The 14,869-nt window shown below is 35.0% G+C and overlaps 2 protein-coding genes across 5 annotated transcripts; both read left to right on the forward strand.

Moving 5' to 3' along the window:
• Positions 1-2,881: 2,881 nt before the first annotated feature.
• Positions 2,882-6,346, forward strand: LOC112038761 (cell cycle checkpoint protein RAD17). The gene is made up of 8 exons (XM_024071602.2): positions 2,882-3,427; positions 3,765-3,822; positions 4,155-4,261; positions 4,362-4,409; positions 5,206-5,262; positions 5,368-5,470; positions 5,573-5,883; positions 5,969-6,346. The coding sequence occupies exons 1-8, from the start codon at positions 3,227-3,229 to the stop codon at positions 6,344-6,346; spliced, it is 1,263 nt and encodes a 420-aa protein (XP_023927370.1). The 5' UTR covers positions 2,882-3,226.
• A 4,933-nt stretch (positions 6,347-11,279) lies between these two features.
• On the forward strand, positions 11,280-14,452 carry LOC112035435 (L10-interacting MYB domain-containing protein). 4 transcript variants are annotated; one of them, XR_010630686.1, is made up of 3 exons: positions 11,280-11,384; positions 12,974-13,329; positions 13,584-14,452. XR_010630686.1 is itself a non-coding variant. In XM_065778035.1 (3 exons), exons 2-3 carry the CDS (start codon positions 12,976-12,978, stop codon positions 14,211-14,213), a joined length of 882 nt encoding a protein of 293 aa, XP_065634107.1. In that variant the 5' UTR covers positions 11,281-11,384; positions 12,974-12,975; the 3' UTR covers positions 14,214-14,452. The 4 variants fall into 4 exon arrangements, 3 of the variants coding, with proteins under 3 accessions (XP_065634107.1, XP_065634106.1, XP_023924033.2); XM_065778035.1 differs by having other exon boundaries at positions 11,281-11,384; positions 13,686-14,452; XM_065778034.1 differs by having other exon boundaries at positions 11,308-11,384; positions 12,712-13,329; positions 13,686-14,452.
• Positions 14,453-14,869: the final 417 nt, after the last annotated feature.

The following is a 14,869-nucleotide window of genomic DNA, read 5'->3' on the forward strand; positions in this document are numbered from 1 at the left end:
GCAACAGAGGGTCCAGTAGGATTTTCTCTAAGTGGGAGATTAGTTATGGGTGGCTTTGGGACTTGGTTCCCACCTTCGTCGGCAGCTCGGCAGGGTTGGTGCGTGCTTAGTGCTACGGAGGGTCCAATTAGGGGGATGGTAAGTGTGAGTCTCGGCCTGGGTGGCTTTGGGACTTGGTGCCCACTTCAGGTTAGAGCTAGGTAGTGGCGCTTGGAGGGCCTTCTTTGAGCCGAACAAAGTTGATGCGCTGTTAATGATACCTCCGAACATGCTCGGTAAAAAATGTGCCGATCATAACTTAGCAGTGAAGCCCGGCACCCCCGAGCTGTGCTAGCGAGGGTTGGGCCGTAGGGTGAGTGAGGATTGGGCCCAAAGACCGCGTGTTTTGGTGCGGAGACTTGGGGCTGAGTAGGCCCAACAGTTCGGGCGCCGCACAATTATATATATAGATATATAGATGTGCTTTAATGATATACAAATATGTTGCCAAGAGGTTTATAACTCAACTAGCATATCTTGGTTTGATAAAGATATCTCTCAACTATTAAATTATTTTATAAAATTTAAATTAAAAAAAAAAAGTTAAGCATTTTAGAATTTTTTTTTAATATATATATATATATATAGGTTGAAATGGTATTGTACATCAACCCAACAAAACTTGTTTATTGAGTATGTTATATAGGTTGTGTTGTGTTAACCTGTTTAATGAACAAGTTGTTTTGTATCCTTATTGATATGCTTTGACAGAATTATCAAACAAATTGTGTTCGGATAAAACCCATTTAATCAAATACATTTACCTTAACATGATATGAACATGACCCGACAATACAAATTACCACCCTTACAAAGAGCTGAGGGGAAACAATCTACAAAATAAAATAAAATAAAATATATTGTGCTATGAATTGGACTGAGAAAATAAGCATATGTTCTTGAACTGAAAATTCCTTAATCGACTAGTTAAAAACATGAGGATGCAGTAAAATCGATTCTGTACGTACAAGGCCGATTGTGGGAGCTTGTCTCTGGACTTTGAAAGTTTGATAGCAACTGAATTTCTGTAGCGTATTGTCATGGCCCTTAACCAAGATTTTTGTAGTTACCAAAATGTCAGCCGTTAGCAGTGCTGTTTGCTAAGGTTAGCGATGGCATACACTCTTGTCTAATTAATTATTTAATTATTTATCAGCATGTGCTTGGACCAGCTTGGTGTTCTATTATTCGTGACTTGAAAATTGAGGATATTTTTGTTCGTAGGAGAACCTTCAAGCAGCCGTTGACTCTCTTGTGGTTTAATGAGTCTCTTGATAACACAATAGTTACTTCAATAAGTGAACGTCCTAAAGCTAAATCTGTCCCTTCGCATTAGGTAATTGCACAAAAATAGATTGAATGGGCCAAAGTTGACTGAAGTAAAAATGGACTGAATCGGACCAAAGTAGAGTAAATAGGACCGAATAGGACCAAAGTGGATAGAATGGATAAAATGGACTGAATATGACCAAATTGGACCGAATAAGACCGTAGTGGATATAACGGACCGAATAGGACCAGTGTGCACCAAATAAAACTAAAGTGGACTGAATAAGACCGTAGTGGATATAATGGACCGAGAAGGACGATTATGGACCGGATGGGACCATAGTGGATCGAATTAAACTGAATGGACCTAATAGGACCAATGTAGACTGAATAGAACCAAATTTGACAGAAAATACCGAATTGGACTGAATAAATCAAAGTGGACTGAATAGAACCGGATGGACCGAATAGAACCATAGTGGACCGAATAAAAGCAATGTGGACCGAATAGAACCGAATGGACCGAATATGACCAAAGTTGAATGAATAGACCAAATAGAACGGAAGTGCACTGAATAAGAGCCATGCTGACTGAATAGAGCCGAATGAACCGAATAGGACCAAAGTTGACAGAATAGATCGAATAGGACTGAAGTGGACCGAATAAGAGCATTGTGGACTAAATAGTACTGAATGGACCGAACAGAACCAATGTAGACCTAATAGGACCAAAGTTAACATAATAGACCGAATAAGACTGAATCGGACCGAATAAGAACCATGTGGACTGAATAGAACTGAATGGACCGAATAGGACCAAATTTGACAGAATATATGGAATAGGACCGAAGTGGACCGAATAAGAGCAATATGGACTGAATAGAACCAATATAGACCTTATAGGACCAAATTAAACTGAATACACCTAATAGAACCGAAGTGGACCGAATAAGAGTAATGTGGACTGAATAGAATCTAATGGACCGAATGAAACAGTGTAGACCGAATAGGACCGAAGTGGACATAATTGACCAAATAAGACTGAATTGAACCAAAATAGACCGAATAGGATTGAAGTACACAACATAAAAATAAAAATAATAAAAAACACATTTGTATTGGTAAAATTTGGTTTAAAAATCAGATAAATAAAATAATGATTTTGTGGAAAATTCAAAGTGAGGTAGTAAATATAGATATAGAATATATATGATATTAAATTTTATTTATTCATTCTTATTTAACCATGCAATTCATGCATAATAAAAAAGAATAGGACGTTATGTTTGAAACCTTGTTGTGGCTTTGAACAAGGTAAAATTTGCATCAATTCCACAAAAGTTTATGTCGATTTTAGTACAAAAACTTTTTTTTTCTATTTTATGTAATCATTTTTCAAAACACTCTAGTACTCTACATTAAAGTATTTATTACATTTCTTTAAATTATTTTTTTTCTTAATTTTTTAAATGTTTATCAACAATTACCTCACACTATTTTCCTTTGTTATAAATTGACACATCTTAATCTGAAAAGAAATCCGATGGTTGAGATTATTATCACTGAATATTTCAGTACACACTGCGATCACACAATAACATCGCTCCCCATTAGCTTCTCAGGTACACCTTCTCCTTTCTCAAAAACCTCACTACAAAACCCCGCGTTTTTTCAGTGCCCGCGAAATCTCTCTACATTTCACAGTTCGATTCCTCTTATTATTCGTTTTCTCTCTCTCACATCTCACACTGAAAGCTTCCTGATTACGCTTTTTTCATTTCAAAGAGTTCGAAAAATATTTTGCCTCTTTGATTTCGCTGAAGTAACAATGCTTCTCCACCATTAGCGGTTGTTGAAACTATGGAGGAATTGCGAGCCTGCTATTTCCTCACAAAGTCCTAGAAATTAAGCGGTGGTGATGGGGAAGAGGAACAACTTAGTTGTGTTGTCCTCCGATGACGAAGAAAATGAACGTTCGTTGAGTTCCAATCGGAGCTATTCGAAACCGAAATCTAGGTCACTGGTTACTCGCTCAAACCCTAACCCTAGAGGAGCCAAGAAGGCTCGCATTTCGAATTCTAGGTCTCGCTTGAGTAAAGAATCGAGTAATGTAAATGAGGTATAGTTTACCTTTCTATGTTTTCTCTTTTGTAAATTTGAATTGTATTTTTGTTTTATGTATACTGAGTGTGAGTGTATCACAAAATCATAGTTTTTTAGCTGAAAATTTTGGGATGCAATGTCTGTGAATTTGATTTTTATGTTTTACTTTCTCAACATATTCTGTGAAATCAAACCGAGCAACTACCATTTATTGTGATAAATGTGTTCATTTTCCTCTCGATTCGCCTGTATTCTTTCATAAACTATTTGTGATCAATCTTTGTATTTCTTCTAATGTCTGATGTTGTTGCTCAAGTACTGCAAATCTGACGATTTGATTTCATTCAATGCAGATTGGATTCTTGTATGACGATTTTGATGAAGTGTTTAATGGGTTCAAGGTATCTGCTGGTACGCCATTGTTGTTGATTCTTTGTATTTTGGCTGGCATCGGCATACTAGCTTTATTATTATTGAGGGCTCTGATTCCGAAAACATGGTTTCATGGCATGCTTTGCATTATGTTGTTATGTGCTCAGGCTTCATGTAAATAACTTTTTAAGTATTAAAAAGACTGGATTATGGGCAAAATAGTTTAAATAACTCGTGTTCTAAATCTACTTGGTTGAGTTATAAAAGTTAAATAATTATCACCTTAAATGCAGATGTTACCATTCTTTTATTTATTTATTTTGGCAATTGATAATTCTTATAATTGCTTGTTTATCACTGGCCTTTTATAGGGAAACGAGAACGCGTATCAGGTTTTGGTGGGAGCAATGCGAATGGGTTATGGGTTGATAAATACAAACCTCGTTCCTTGGAAGAGCTAGCTGTTCACAAGAAAAAGGTCAAGTTAATTTACTTATAAAAAAAAAAAGGTCAAGTTAATTTGCTCAATTTTGATCATAGGAACAATATGTTGATCTCTTTTGTTCTTTCTACTGCAGGTTGAAGAAGTTAAAGTATGGTTTGAAGAAAGATTGACATCTTCTAAGGTAATAATGTTATAATCATGGCTATTGTCTTGATATATGGGTTCCTTTCCTGCAAAATGAAAGGGAAAACAAAAATTAAAAAGACAAAATGAGGAAGAAGGAAGAAACAAATCAGTACTACAGTGAACTAGCAGTAAATTGTGATAAAATATTTAGGATAGAGCAATTCACATGCAATGAAGCAAGGATGTTTGGTTTCCGTGGATTTTAGTATAACCAAGAGGTCTTGGTTTCTTCATCACTGCACAAATGACTGTAGAAGCCTTCCATTAAAGATTTTGCTTTTGTTACTTGTTTAAAATGAAATTGGAACTCATAACAGTTTTTGCAAATTTCTTCCAACACCTTTGCTTTCATTCAAAGGTGGCTTTAGCTTGTTTGAAAACGTGGTCAGGACAAGTTGCAGTTCCCTAGAGTTTTAGGGACGATGACAATGATGATGGAACTGATGAGCAGTTTCCTGTAATGATTATAAACTAGAACACCACAGCAACATTAAAGCTGTGGCTGCACCACACTCATATCATCTTAAAATGTCAAAAACTTTGACCGCCTATTATTCAAAAGGTGCTTGACTGTAGGTTACTGATATTTTGTTTCATCTCTACTGCCTGTAATTTATTTTCTCTCTTTCTACCAATGGGTTGGAGATTTTGGATTGCCATTTTAACATTGGGGTCTATTATGTGACTTGATTTTATTAATCTATGTGAGCATAGTTATCCATCTGTTCCCTTTTTTCCTTTTGTATAATCATTTTTTTGGAGCCTCATGATCTCTTCTTCTTAATTTATAGGATGAATTTGGCCATTATGTTCTTGTCATCACCGGGCAAGCTGGAGTTGGAAAATCTGTATGTTCTTAACCTCTTCATTGATGCATTAATATGTTTTCCCTGTTATTGTATTGTTGAAGGGTGATTCATTCATTTTGAAAATCTCGCTTCTCATTTTTTCAGGCAACTATTCATGTAATTGCATCTCACCTTGGAGCCAGAATATGTGAATGGAACACACCTACCCCAGTTATTTGGCAAGAGCATCTGCATAACTCTAGTGCAGGTATTTGAACTACATTCTGTTCATGAATTGTTGTGTGCAGAGTGCTCAAACAAAGTACTATGGTTTTTTACTTTCTGATAGTGATTATGCTTCCACTACCAGGGATAACCTATACATCTAAGTTGGATGAGTTTGAAATTTTTGTTGAGAGAATAAGGAAGTATGGATTGATACCATCGTCTTCTGCTAAAGAGCCAAAATCGTCTAACATACTCCTCATTGATGATCTTCCAATGGCGAATGGAAAAGTTGCTTTTGGAAGACTTAAAAAATGTTTGCATCTTCTTGTGCGATCAACTCGGATACCAACAGCTATATTGCTCACAGACTATGGTGAAGCTGATTCGGCGGACCAGACCGCAAGATGCTCAGAAGAACTTAAGTTGTATCTTGAGAGTGCTGGGGCTTGTAAGGTTACTTTCTTGGACAAATCAGTATCCATTATTATGTACTGTTGTTATTGAATGCTCATTTTAAACTGGACCTGGAAGTTTTCAGGTTGCTTTCAATCCTATTACAAATAATTCCATTAAGAAGACGCTTTCAAGAATATGCAGACTAGAGCGGTTTAATGTGACTGCTGAACAGATTGATCTAATAGCAAAAGCAAGTGGAGGTGACATCCGAAATGCAATCACATCTTTACAGTTCTGTTGCCTCAAGCCAGATCCCTTGTGTTCTTTATCTTTGTGTGATACCACTACCACATATTTGAGAGAAAAATCAGATGAGATCAGCGCTTTGGACGGTGAATTTTCCCTGAAATTTGGCAGAGATGAGACACTTTCTCTTTTTCATGCTCTTGGGAAGTTTCTGCATAACAAAAGAGAGACTGAAAATGCCACGGTATTAATGGGTACGTTCTGGGAAAAGTAACTTTCAATTTTAAGTTATGTCCTGTAATGTGTGTAATTGGGATTAAGGCTTAATTGTGTTGAATATGTTTGTCACTGTGTACCCTGAAATGGATTATTATTATTATTATTATTTTTTGGGGGGGGGGGGGGGGATTGCCGTTTGTAGCCACGTAATTTTCCTCACTTTCCGCATCTCTGGCACGCATGATCTCCTCACACAGGAAATCTAGAACTACAAGAAAATTATATGCAACAGTTAGAAACCAGTGGCATCTTGTATGAAAGAATTCAACAAAAGTTTCTGGTAAGTCAAAAACACAAGTCACCACACATGTTCGCGTGTGTGCAGAACAGAAAGCAATGGTAGTAATCATAAAAGAAATCACAATTTGCAGATAATAAGATTACCATTTTCATGTAGAAAATCAGCAATAGGCCTTGCTTGCCCATGTGCTTGACAGAGAACCTTCTCTGGAGCATCCATTTTCAGTGGCAATCTTGAGAATTTATCCCGCACAAGAAATTCATCTTGGTCTACAACCCATTAGCACACATGTAAATAATCTTAAGTGGCAAAAGGAATAGCTTTGTTGGTCAATATAAGATAAATCAAACCCCAGCTTTGCAGTTATATATGCTTGAACATTATAATATTTTAACAAACCCCCCCCCCCCCCCAANCAAACAAAATGTCTACATATAATGAAATAAGAATCCAACAATAACACAGAGAACACTTAGGTTGCGTTCATGCACCCAAAATTAAAATAATAAAAAATAATAATAAAAGCCCTAATGAACAAACGAAAGGTGCTGAGCAAAAACCATAATTTAATGCAAAGTTGAGCTCATGGTGATTATATAATGGACAATTAAATTTATTAGGAAAATGAAGAATAATTGGAAAGCCCTAAAATTTGGAAAAATGAGATTATATTAATAGCCAGGTAAACAAAAACCCTGAAGAAGCAGAGAGAGAGAGAGAGAGAGGAAAGCAATGCACCTTTGAGAAAAACCCTGAGTGACTCGCAGTGGCGCTGAAGATTATTTGGCAATAGGAGATTGCACTAGTAGAAGAAAAAAAAAAAATTCTAATAAAATAATGAAAACTACTTTTTGAAATAGCCCATTATAAACATTTCTCTGATTTTGGGAACTGAGCATTGTTTGGTTGGAGGGTTGAAAAAATGAAAAAATAAAATTTTTTTTTATTTTTTTTATGTGTTTGGTTAGAGGAGTGGAAAAGTGAGATGGTGAAAAACTTTTTTGTTTGATTGAAAAAAATATATATATTATCATTTAATTTTGTCTTACCAACAAAAAAAATAGTAATTTATATAAATTGACTATTACATCCTTGTTACATAATATGTAAGAAATAAATTTATCTGTACTCATTAAATAATATAAAATTTATCACATTATACATATAATTTTTATTATTATAATGTTAAAATTACAATAGTGTACTTGCATTAAAAAAAATTTACATATTCTCAGCAACGTGGTCAGCAACTTGGCAAACTTTACACTCATTAAAAAAGAAACTTTATTTAACCATTCAACGCGGTCAGCAACTAGGCAAACTTTCTTCACCAGGGCAATATACCATTCATCCAACATTTAAACTTTCTTCATCAGGTCACGGGTAAAGTGAGAGTTAGCCAGGTAGGTGGGATGAATAAATTAGAGGGTATTTGTGTAAAATGCATCTTGCCGCACTTTTCCTCCTCATTTTCCTCCAAAATTGGGAGAATAAAAAAAGGTGGGCTCGAAGGGAAAATTTTCTTCTCTATTTTCTGTCTCTCCTGTTTTCCCTCCTTAATCAAACAGTAGAAAATGTCATTTTCTACCCTATTTTCCTTTCCTTATTTTCCATTATCTCTGTTTTTAGCCTAACCAAACATACCCTTGAGAGCTTTTGGTGAAGAAAATTCGTTTATTCTTTCAAACAAGGCTAGCTTTGTCTTTGGATGATTCGGGACAAAAATGTCATTGCACCCTCCACCCAGACCTGTTTTTGTTTTTGGGTAATGGGTATTGAAAATTCTTAGGTGAGAAATAATGTTTTTTTCTCTTACATTCAAGGTAGACTCTACTATGAATTTAATAAGTGAACTTCACTATAAACGTGAGAGAAGGGAGCACTATTCTCCATGCTCTCGAGACTTCCTAAGAATTACTTAATAGATATTACTCGAATTAGGATCCTCCCTACTCCCAAATTTTGTTTACCTTTTTTATAACCCTTCTTTTTTATTTATTTTTTAAATTTTTTTAATTTAATAATTAAGATTTAGAGTTATTTTTTTAACTCTTAATCTTAACCATTGATTATTATTGCATTAGGTACAATAATCTAAGTATTGCACATGACCTCAATTCGGTACTACTCCTGTCCTAATTGCTCTTGCAAAAGTGGTAAAATTATCCCCAACTCTTTGCAAGTGTGCAGCTGTGCCTCACTCTATGTAAATTCTGAAATAAGTTCTTTTGTCTTCTTTTACTTTTTGACGTCATTCATCATGCAACTTTCGAGTCCATAGAGCACTCGAATTAGCTCGCGCAAAAAGGGGATTTTGCCCAACCAACCCCAAATATCACCAACAAGAGCACTGTTGTTATTAGAGCATTGCACTTGGATTCCAGAAATTAGTGCAATGTGCGCGTTTAAGCTCAAAAATGTTTAATTCATATATAAGGTACAAGGTAGATTTTCCTCAGATAACTGGTTGCAAGGTGAGTAGGAGAGGATTCACGGATTGAACATGATTTTGTAAATTTTTCCAACAATCTTAACAAAGGATGAAGAACAACATAATCCTAAAGAAATGGGAAGAGGCGAAAGGGTGAGTTGATGAAAAGGCATGATTTTGATGATGATTTTTCACAATCACAACTGGGATTTTGGGCTTGTTACTTTGCTTGTGAAATTTTGGAATCCTAGTTTTTTTTTTTTTTTTAATTGGGTGAATGCTAATTAGATTCTTGTTTGTTTCTTTAACAATCGTGTTTCCAATGATCTTACTAGTACTTGGTGAGAGAACGATAAAAGAATTTTAGCAATCTTATACATTGTGGTAATGAATGTTTTACTAAAAAAAAAAAAAAAACTAGGATTCCAAAATTTCACAAGCAAAGTAACAAGCCCAAAATCCCAGTTGTGATTGTGAAAAATCATCATCAAAATCATGCCTTTTCATCAACTCACCCTTTCGCCTCTTCCCATTTCTTTAGGATTATGTTGTTCTTCATCCTTTGTTAAGATTGTTGGAAAAATTTACAAAATCATGTTCAATCCGTGAATCCTCTCCTACTCACCTTGCAACCAGTTATCTGAGGAAAATCTACCTTGTACCTTATATATGAATTAAACATTTTTGAGCTTAAACGCGCACATTGCACTAATTTCTGGAATCCAAGTGCAATGCTCTAATAACAACAGTGCTCTTGTTGGTGATATTTGGGGTTGGTTGGGCAAAATCCCCTTTTTGCGCGAGCTAATTCGAGTGCTCTATGGACTCGAAAGTTGCATGATGAATGACGTCAAAAAGTAAAAGAAGACAAAAGAACTTATTTCAGAATTTACATAGAGTGAGGCACAGCTGCACACTTGCAAAGAGTTGGGGATAATTTTACCACTTTTGCAAGAGCAATTAGGACAGGAGTAGTACCGAATTGAGGTCATGTGCAATACTTAGATTATTGTACCTAATGCAATAATAATCAATGGTTAAGATTAAGAGTTAAAAAAATAACTCTAAATCTTAATTATTAAATTAAAAAAATTTAAAAAATAAATAAAAAAGAAGGGTTATAAAAAAGGTAAACAAAATTTGGGAGTAGGGAGGATCCTAATTCGAGTAATATCTATTAAGTAATTCTTAGGAAGTCTCGAGAGCATGGAGAATAGTGCTCCCTTCTCTCACGTTTATAGTGAAGTTCACTTATTAAATTCATAGTAGAGTCTACCTTGAATGTAAGAGAAAAAAACATTATTTCTCACCTAAGAATTTTCAATACCCATTACCCAAAAACAAAAACAGGTCTGGGTGGAGGGTGCAATGACATTTTTGTCCCGAATCATCCAAAGACAAAGCTAGCCTTGTTTGAAAGAATAAACGAATTTTCTTCACCAAAAGCTCTCAAGGGTATGTTTGGTTAGGCTAAAAACAGAGATAATGGAAAATAAGGAAAGGAAAATAGGGTAGAAAATGACATTTTCTACTGTTTGATTAAGGAGGGAAAACAGGAGAGACAGAAAATAGAGAAGAAAATTTTCCCTTCGAGCCCACCTTTTTTTATTCTCCCAATTTTGGAGGAAAATGAGGAGGAAAAGTGCGGCAAGATGCATTTTACACAAATACCCTCTAATTTATTCATCCCACCTACCTGGCTAACTCTCACTTTACCCGTGACCTGATGAAGAAAGTTTAAATGTTGGATGAATGGTATATTGCCCTGGTGAAGAAAGTTTGCCTAGTTGCTGACCGCGTTGAATGGTTAAATAAAGTTTCTTTTTTAATGAGTGTAAAGTTTGCCAAGTTGCTGACCACGTTGCTGAGAATATGTAAATTTTTTTTAATGCAAGTACACTATTGTAATTTTAACATTATAATAATAAAAATTATATGTATAATGTGATAAATTTTATATTATTTAATGAGTACAGATAAATTTATTTCTTACATATTATGTAACAAGGATGTAATAGTCAATTTATATAAATTACTATTTTTTTTGTTGGTAAGACAAAATTAAATGATAATATATATATTTTTTTCAATCAAACAAAAAAGTTTTTCACCATCTCACTTTTCCACTCCTCTAACCAAACACATAAAAAAAATAAAAAAAAATTTTATTTTTTCATTTTTTCAACCCTCCAACCAAACAATGCTCAGTTCCCAAAATCAGAGAAATGTTTATAATGGGCTATTTCAAAAAGTAGTTTTCATTATTTTATTAGAATTTTTTTTTTTTCTTCTACTAGTGCAATCTCCTATTGCCAAATAATCTTCAGCGCCACTGCGAGTCACTCAGGGTTTTTCTCAAAGGTGCATTGCTTTCCTCTCTCTCTCTCTCTCTCTGCTTCTTCAGGGTTTTTGTTTACCTGGCTATTAATATAATCTCATTTTTCCAAATTTTAGGGCTTTCCAATTATTCTTCATTTTCCTAATAAATTTAATTGTCCATTATATAATCACCATGAGCTCAACTTTGCATTAAATTATGGTTTTTGCTCAGCACCTTTCGTTTGTTCATTAGGGCTTTTATTATTATTTTTTATTATTTTAATTTTGGGTGCATGAACGCAACCTAAGTGTTCTCTGTGTTATTGTTGGATTCTTATTTCATTATATGTAGACATTTTGTTTGGTGATGCATATTGGTGGCACATAGTTTTGATTTTGCCTTTAAATTTTTTTTTTTTTTTTGATGAATTGTTGGGTTTATTTGGTACAGAGTAATGGAACCCAATTCCGGGTTTCTAAAGTATTCTTTAGAAAAGGAATAATGGTTCTTTTACCAATAATTCAAAGCTGGAATTTGCGCTGATCATAGGTTTTATTTTTTATTTTTTGAGAATTGGATCGTAGTTAATACTGTTGTCCATGAATATGAGGAAATACAGCTGTGTATGTGAATTGTAAGAAAATGATTTTCAAATGCTCTTTCAGTTGATGCGCAAACACTAGTGTTTATTCTTGAATTAGTTCCCTAATAAGTAGTAACAGATTTTGAGATAAAGCAATGCAAAATTCAGCTGCTTGTTTGTTTAGAATTTTTTTTTTTTTTTTTTTAATTAGTTACAGAGACAAGAGTAAGAGTTTCTCATGTGTTTTGGTATTTGTCTGTGTTGAGTACTGTTGAGCTAGTCTTCGTTTAAGTTATCCATAATCCTTTCTTGGTCTAATTTCCTATGCGATTTAGCTACTGTTAGTTAAAAATTAGTTATTATGAACCTTCAAAAGTTACTTCTTAAATCTAAGTGGTTTTATAGATTTGTGAGGGGCGCGATATTGACTTTAAATAGCAAGTTCTTTGAAGAAGAATCTTTGTCAGTGAGTGTGAGAATTACTACTTTGTGCCGACAAGTACAGAATGTTTTGTAGCATATAATACTATGTTTCTTCTGAATGAGGTGTTTTAAAGTTACATACTGGTGGTTTTAGTTGCATCAATATAACCACATCTTAGCATTGCACATGAATAATTGGAAACCCCAATCTGTTAGTTGAGCTCTTTATGTTTAGGGTTATCTTCGGAAGGGAAATAAATTCTTTTGTATGTTTTGTTTATTCTGAGAAGAAGCCTTGATAATATTCAGTTGATTGACTTTGAGATCACCTTTTGATGCGATTGTACACATAAATTATGTAGGACTCGTCCAAGGAGAACTTAATAGAGGTGATTATATCTTGTAGGCTAACGTGCCAATCTCTATTTTCACCTTTGCATTTTCCCTACCCTTTTGGGGTGGTGGCCATTTGAACTCATCCTAGACTTCAAGCAGTTATTTGCACCTCATTTACATGTGTTCTTTGAGCAGCCGTTATGTTTGCTGCTTTTGTGATGGTTGTTACATTTGATGCTTTTTTCCCTCCCTTCTTTTTTAAACCTGGGGTTTTGTCTATGGAGTTAGTGATGTCAAGCCGAGTAACTCGCTCAAGAAGAGAACCACCTCAGCAGGACGACCAAGCAAGAGCTAGATGGACAACATCTCTTACTAAGATACTTGCAGACTTGATGATTAACCAAGTTCAAAAAGGGAACAGACAAAAAAATTCTTTTAGCAAGAAAGCATGGAGGTATATCTCTGATGAATTTTATAAGAAAACAGGGCTGAAATGGGACAAGGAGCAATTGAAGAACCGATATGCAGTCTTGAGAAGGCAGTATATTACTGTGAAGTCACTTCTTGATCAAAGTGATTTCAGTTGGGATGAATTCACAGGGACTATTATAGCTAAGGATGAAGCATGGACTGAATACATCAGGGTATGTTGCTTTCATATCTGTTGCCTTTTAAAACAAAAATTCAAACCTGCCTGAGCTGGAGGAATATTTCTAACCTCATGACATTGGCTGCTGATCCTTGATATTTATTAAAAAATTTGTATTGTTTTTGTATTCAAAAGGGGTAAAGCATGCTGGACTTGATAGTAACAAATTTTTTGTTGAAAATTCCATAGAATGATGTTTTAGGCCAAATTTTAGTCATACTACCAGCCAATAATATATATCTGCTCTAGGTTGGAGTTCCTCTTCCTCCAAGTCGAGGCAGGACCTGATTGCCTGATTTATGTTCTTTATTAATCATCCATCATCTACTCCCTATGGAACATGCCTAGCAGGGACATCCTGATGCCGAGACTTTGAAACACTCTGGCTGCCCAATCTACAAGGAGCTATGCTTGATATTCTCAGAATCAGCTGCCAATGGGAAACATGATTTGTTTGCTGAAGATGAGGGAGGGAGTCCTTCCATTCAATGTGCAGATCCCTTGAGCATGCACCCTGAGTCCATGTCAGATTCCGATGAAGTGGATGACATTATAGATGACCACAAAACTACTCAACCGACCACTCCTTGTTCAACAGCAAATCGCAAAAGAGGTCGTAAAGGAATGGATGACGTTATTGCAGGAGCTATAATGGAGATGGCCGCTGCTTCAAAGCTAAGGACAGCCGCCATGCTGCAATGTAATGCCCGACATACCATAGCCGATTGTATTAGAGAACTGGATGAGATGCAAGGTGTTGATGAAAAGGTCTATTTGGCTGCTCTAGATCTATTCAACAAACCTAATGCAAGGGAGATTTTCTTGTCTCTCAAAGGTGACAAGCGCTTGATTTGGTTGCATAGCAAGTGTGCTGCTTAATCCAGCACCTTTAGGTTGATAGAGGAAACAGCTTGTATTTGGTCGGGTCATCTGCTATATATCTAGTAAATAATAGCAATTTTCTCCTTGTGTACAGCGACCAAGTACTAGTTGGCTTGTATATGTTTAGTTCAGGTTTCAGTGATAGGCATTCTAAACCAAAATTTAAGGATAATGCAATGAATTATATATAAATTTTAGTGAAAAATACGCACATGGTCTTTATTATATTTATATGACTTTGTTTGGTTGGGAGAATGGAGGAGAATAGAAAATATGTTTTTCATCGTGTGATGTGTGTTTTGTTTGTGTGTTTTGTTTGGAGAAGAGGATAAAAAAGTAAAAAGATAAAGAGTAAATTACTACTCTACTCTTATTATTAAAAGTAAAAGAAAGAAAAAATGGGGTACTTTTGACTTTTTCGTTCTCAAGGTCATTTTCTCCTCTCTTTTTTGTTCAATTTGAAAAGAGAGAAAAAATGGCAAACCCGGGTCACATTTTTCTTCATTATCCTTCTCACATCTTCCATTCTATCTTTTCTTCCCATACCAACCAAACATGGTCTAATAAGTTATTTAAAATTTAGAATAATTTTATACAGATATATGTGATTCCTTGAAATTCACTAAGAATAAAATTTAGGTTAGGTGTTTTTT

The sequence above is a fragment of the Quercus suber genome, unplaced genomic scaffold (genome assembly GCF_002906115.3).
Source record: "Quercus suber isolate HL8 unplaced genomic scaffold, Cork oak 2.0 scaffold_172, whole genome shotgun sequence".
NCBI classification, from domain to species: domain Eukaryota; kingdom Viridiplantae; phylum Streptophyta; class Magnoliopsida; order Fagales; family Fagaceae; genus Quercus; species Quercus suber.

Bases quoted from the DNA above. Each gene is read 5' to 3' on its own strand.
- LOC112038761 (XM_024071602.2), top strand. From the start codon at position 3,227: ATGGGGAAGAGGAACAACTTAGTTGTGTTGTCCTCCGATGACGAAGAA. The intron at 3,823-4,154 runs GTACGCCATTGT...GGCCTTTTATAG, and splicing joins TGGGTTCAAGGTATCTGCTG to GGAAACGAGAACGCGTATCA. The intron at 5,263-5,367 runs GTATGTTCTTAA...TCATTTTTTCAG, and splicing joins AAGCTGGAGTTGGAAAATCT to GCAACTATTCATGTAATTGC.
- LOC112035435 (XM_065778034.1), top strand. From the start codon at position 12,886: ATGTTTGCTGCTTTTGTGATGGTTGTTACATTTGATGCTTTTTTCCCT. The intron at 13,330-13,685 runs GTATGTTGCTTT...CATGCCTAGCAG, and splicing joins CATGGACTGAATACATCAGG to GGACATCCTGATGCCGAGAC.